A 3,776-nucleotide genomic window follows, 5' to 3' on the forward strand; every position below is an offset into this window, starting at 1 on the left:
ACCCAGTTATTTTTTTCTTACAGGTCCAATCACCATCATGAAATCACCCAATCCCAATTCTTCAAAAGATCGACAGGGTTGCTAAGATTTAACTCACTGGTAGATCATGTGCTTAGCATTCTGGAGGGCCTAGGTCGGATCATCCACACCAAAATAAAAGAGCAGCAGAGGAAAATGTTTCTTTAGAAAGTACAGTTAAGGGCCAGCCAGATAATTCAGCGGACTAAAGCACCGGCTCAGGCAGGCGCTGAGACCAGGGGCCCTGCCCCCAGGGCGCTGAGATGGCAACTGAGACTGGACATGGTGGTGCACACCTGTAATCCCAGTGCTGGGAGGCTGAAAACAGGAGGATCACTGTGAGTCCAGTCTGTGTAGTGAGACCCTGTAGACCCCGTACTAACTACATTTAAAAAAAAAAAAGAAAAAGAAAAAAAGAAAAGGAAGTAGAGTTAAACTGTGAGTGTTGGCACTCCAGGAGGCTGAGGTAGTGTTGTAAGCAGCTGAATTAGAAATATTATAGGCAGCCAGACAGGGCCAGGCCCTCAAGGAGACAAGATGGAAGACAAGGTGACTTTGCAACTTGGAAGAGTCAGACACTCCCATATGGGCCACACCTCAAGACCAAGACAAAAAGAGGAAGCACGGCTACATCCTTCCCTAGGGATGGGCATCAGGGATTGATATCCTAAACAGTATCAATCAACTTGAAAGAGCCCAAATGAGTCACTAGCCCAACCCCCAACAGGAAGAGACCCTGTTCCGTATTGGTGCCCCCTTGCTATGTGACTTGCTTTCCCATTTGTTACTGGATTTAATCAATTTTACCTGAGCAGTGGTGCTTGTAATCTCATTGGCTGACCATAGTTCTGTCCCACCTCATGCCCACCTAAGCGAGTTCCCTCGTTCTCTACCACCTTAGACCCACCTCACTACATGGTTTTCCTCTATAAAAGTCTCTGGAAGAGACAGCCTCCCAGGGACCACTTGCACAGGGGTCCCCTCCTGACCCTCTCTTGGACAGGAGCTTTCTTTCCCCCAATAAATATACTCTGCTCATAACTTCCACTTGTTCCTAGAATTCATTCTTTAGTTTTAGAGAACACAAACTCATCCCAGGTACCTTTCAGGTCAGGAGTTTCATTTTCCCCTATATCATTTGGAGGTCATCCACCCTAGATCATTTGTTCCCTGTCTCAGTAGAAGGATTGCAAGTTCAAGAGTCCAGCCTGGGCAGGTTAGCAACTTTGCAAAACCTTGTCTCAAAATAAAAACAAAAAATGGGCTGGGGATGCAGCTCATTATGAAGCTTATGGGATCGACCCTCAGTACAACAAAAAGTACAGTGAGCTGAGGGCTGGGTCAGCTCTGTGGTAGAGCCTTGTCTAGCTCGCTCAAGGCCCTACGTTCTCTTCCCAGCATCTAAGAACAAAACACAACAAAATAAAACACACATACACTGTTGATGTTTCCCTTAAAACAAATGTGTTAGAGAAATTACATTCTTTAGTTTGAATAGTTGTACATTAAAACGCTTGGAGGTAGTTACATAGGAATCTTTTATATAAGCTCGTATCGCTCTCATTTAAAAGAAAAGATGAAGGAAAGGAATTAGCCCAATAATTATTTAAAATACTTGGTGCAACTGTTCCTATGAATTAATCTGGGCACTTAGAAGACAATTACACTCAGTGTGAATAACACTGCCAACCTTTTCCAGTATGCTGCGCACCAAACACAATTGTATTCTCACTGACAACATTCGCTATTACATATGCATATGAAAAACGGGCATTTTCATCAGAATTACTGTAATAGCATTAAGAGATTATTTTTTTCCCAATTTCCTGGGAAGGAAATTTACTTAAATTAGATTATTTATGACTTGACTGCTCCGCTATCTTGCCTGTATGTTTAGGTAACTGGAGTCCATGAAAGTATAAACTTCAGACTAGAAATCATGATTTTATACATTAATGGTTCCAAATAAAGGAGGAGGGCCACGTTCGTGCATCACTTCTTTCAGGAAAGTTAAGTCTGTGTTCTGCTTAGAAGAGATAACAGTGTTTGTCCCTGTAGGTGGCCCCCCTGGTGTAGCCATTAGTTGCTAATTACTTACAAACAAATAAACAATTAACTCCTTAAGCTGCTGGCTGGCCAAGTGTTCATTGACATGCTAAAACTTTCTAAAACAGGATTTTAATTAGTGACATGCTAAATCCAGCCCCCTTGTCAGCAGAGCTATAAGGTGAACTCAGAAGACCCCACCCCTGCACTCGCGGGACCGAGGTGGCAGAAAGACCAGAGCTCTCGCTGCCAGCCCAAGGAAGGATGTCTCCCGGCCTGCAGCAAGGGGCCCAGCTGAGGGAAGGCAAACCCGCACCCTGCTCCTTTTCCATCGAGCGCATCTTAGGACTGGACCAGAAGAAGGACGGGGTGGCGCCGCTGAAGCCTCACAGGCCCTGGGCAGATGCCTGCAGCTCCTCAGGTAGCCAGCACTTCATGTTTAAACGCTTTGAAATTTTATGTGAATGTCTAGTTTGTTCTTTGTTCTACGCTGCATAGAGTTAAGAGGCAAAAACGGTTTCATTAAATTACTTAACCAGGACTAAGCAGCTCGTAGGACGTTTAGTATATCCTGTGGGAAATAAAGTCTAATTGCCTTAGATCAGGGTGGAAAATAAGTTCCGAGGGAATGCCAGAGACCTGCATTGATTTCAGAAAGTTCTCTGTAGTTGACACTCTCCAAAATGTAAAAATAAAATAAAAACGCTTTCTGTATCAAGGCAGGATTTTCATTTTTGTTTGGCTTTTGGTTGTGAGTTTGATGAGCGGAATCCAGAAGGATTCCAGTAGAAAAGTTGCTGAAATTACTTCTTACAACAATTTTTGGAACATAGGACTGGCTGGTTAAGGTCGGGTTATTTTCCTGATTTTAGGGAAAGATGGTAACCTGTGTCTACCCGCCCCGAGTCTGCCTAGCACAGTGGATCACCCAGGGACAGAAGAAAGAGTTTTAAACCGTGAACATTACCTCTCAACCTCGGAAAGACTAGCCTTGAAAAGAGAGATGAGTTGGTGCAGAGGACGAAGACCAAGAACTGCGTTTACTCAAAACCAGGTGAGAAGGGTTTTGCAACTTCATGGAAAGGTGGAGGCTGTAACCGATGCCCTGCTGAGCAAAAGCCCATTCCCTGTGGGACTGCAGTTTGAAGCTATAGTAAGGAGACCGTGGATTATCATATTTTAACAGTTTCTGGGTAATCTCTTAAAAGGCATTGAGATTAATAGCCCAAGGCCTAAATGCAATTATTTAGTTATATAAGTTGAAGCCCATTTTTGGCGACATATGGGAGATCAACATTTTTAAAAATTGTTTTCTTACTCTAGATTGAAGTATTGGAAAATGTCTTTAGAGTAAACTGCTATCCTGGCATTGATATCCGAGAAGACTTAGCTCAAAAACTAAATCTAGAGGAAGACAGAATCCAGGTAATTTTCAATCTGGTTGTTACTATTGATGACTGAAATATTAAGAATAATAAAATAGTTTTTCTGAGACCTATTTTGTTTTGCCTTCATTTTAGATTTGGTTCCAAAACCGGCGGGCAAAGCTGAAAAGGTCCCACAGAGAATCACAGTTTTTAATGGCAAAAAAAAATTTCAAAGCAAATCTCCTGGAATAGATAGAGGAAAACTAAACCTGGGGAACTATCTTTCAATCGCAGAATGTGAAGAATCAATAGAAATATCAAGGGTTTAAAATGTGATGTTTTCTT

General features: G+C 42.6%; 1 protein-coding gene across 1 annotated transcript; it reads left to right on the forward strand.

Annotated features, from left to right (window-relative positions):
* The first annotated feature begins 2,316 nt into the window (after nt 1-2,316).
* On the forward strand, nt 2,317-3,683 carry Hesx1 (HESX homeobox 1). Its single transcript, XM_004631621.2, has 4 exons — nt 2,317-2,485; nt 2,937-3,118; nt 3,388-3,489; nt 3,585-3,683. Exons 1-4 carry the CDS (start codon nt 2,329-2,331, stop codon nt 3,681-3,683), a joined length of 540 nt encoding a protein of 179 aa, XP_004631678.1. The 5' UTR covers nt 2,317-2,328.
* The last annotated feature ends 93 nt before the right edge of the window (nt 3,684-3,776 follow it).

Source organism: Octodon degus, unplaced genomic scaffold (genome assembly GCF_000260255.1).
Source record: "Octodon degus isolate 3935 unplaced genomic scaffold, OctDeg1.0 scaffold00043, whole genome shotgun sequence".
Lineage (NCBI taxonomy): Eukaryota > Metazoa > Chordata > Mammalia > Rodentia > Octodontidae > Octodon > Octodon degus.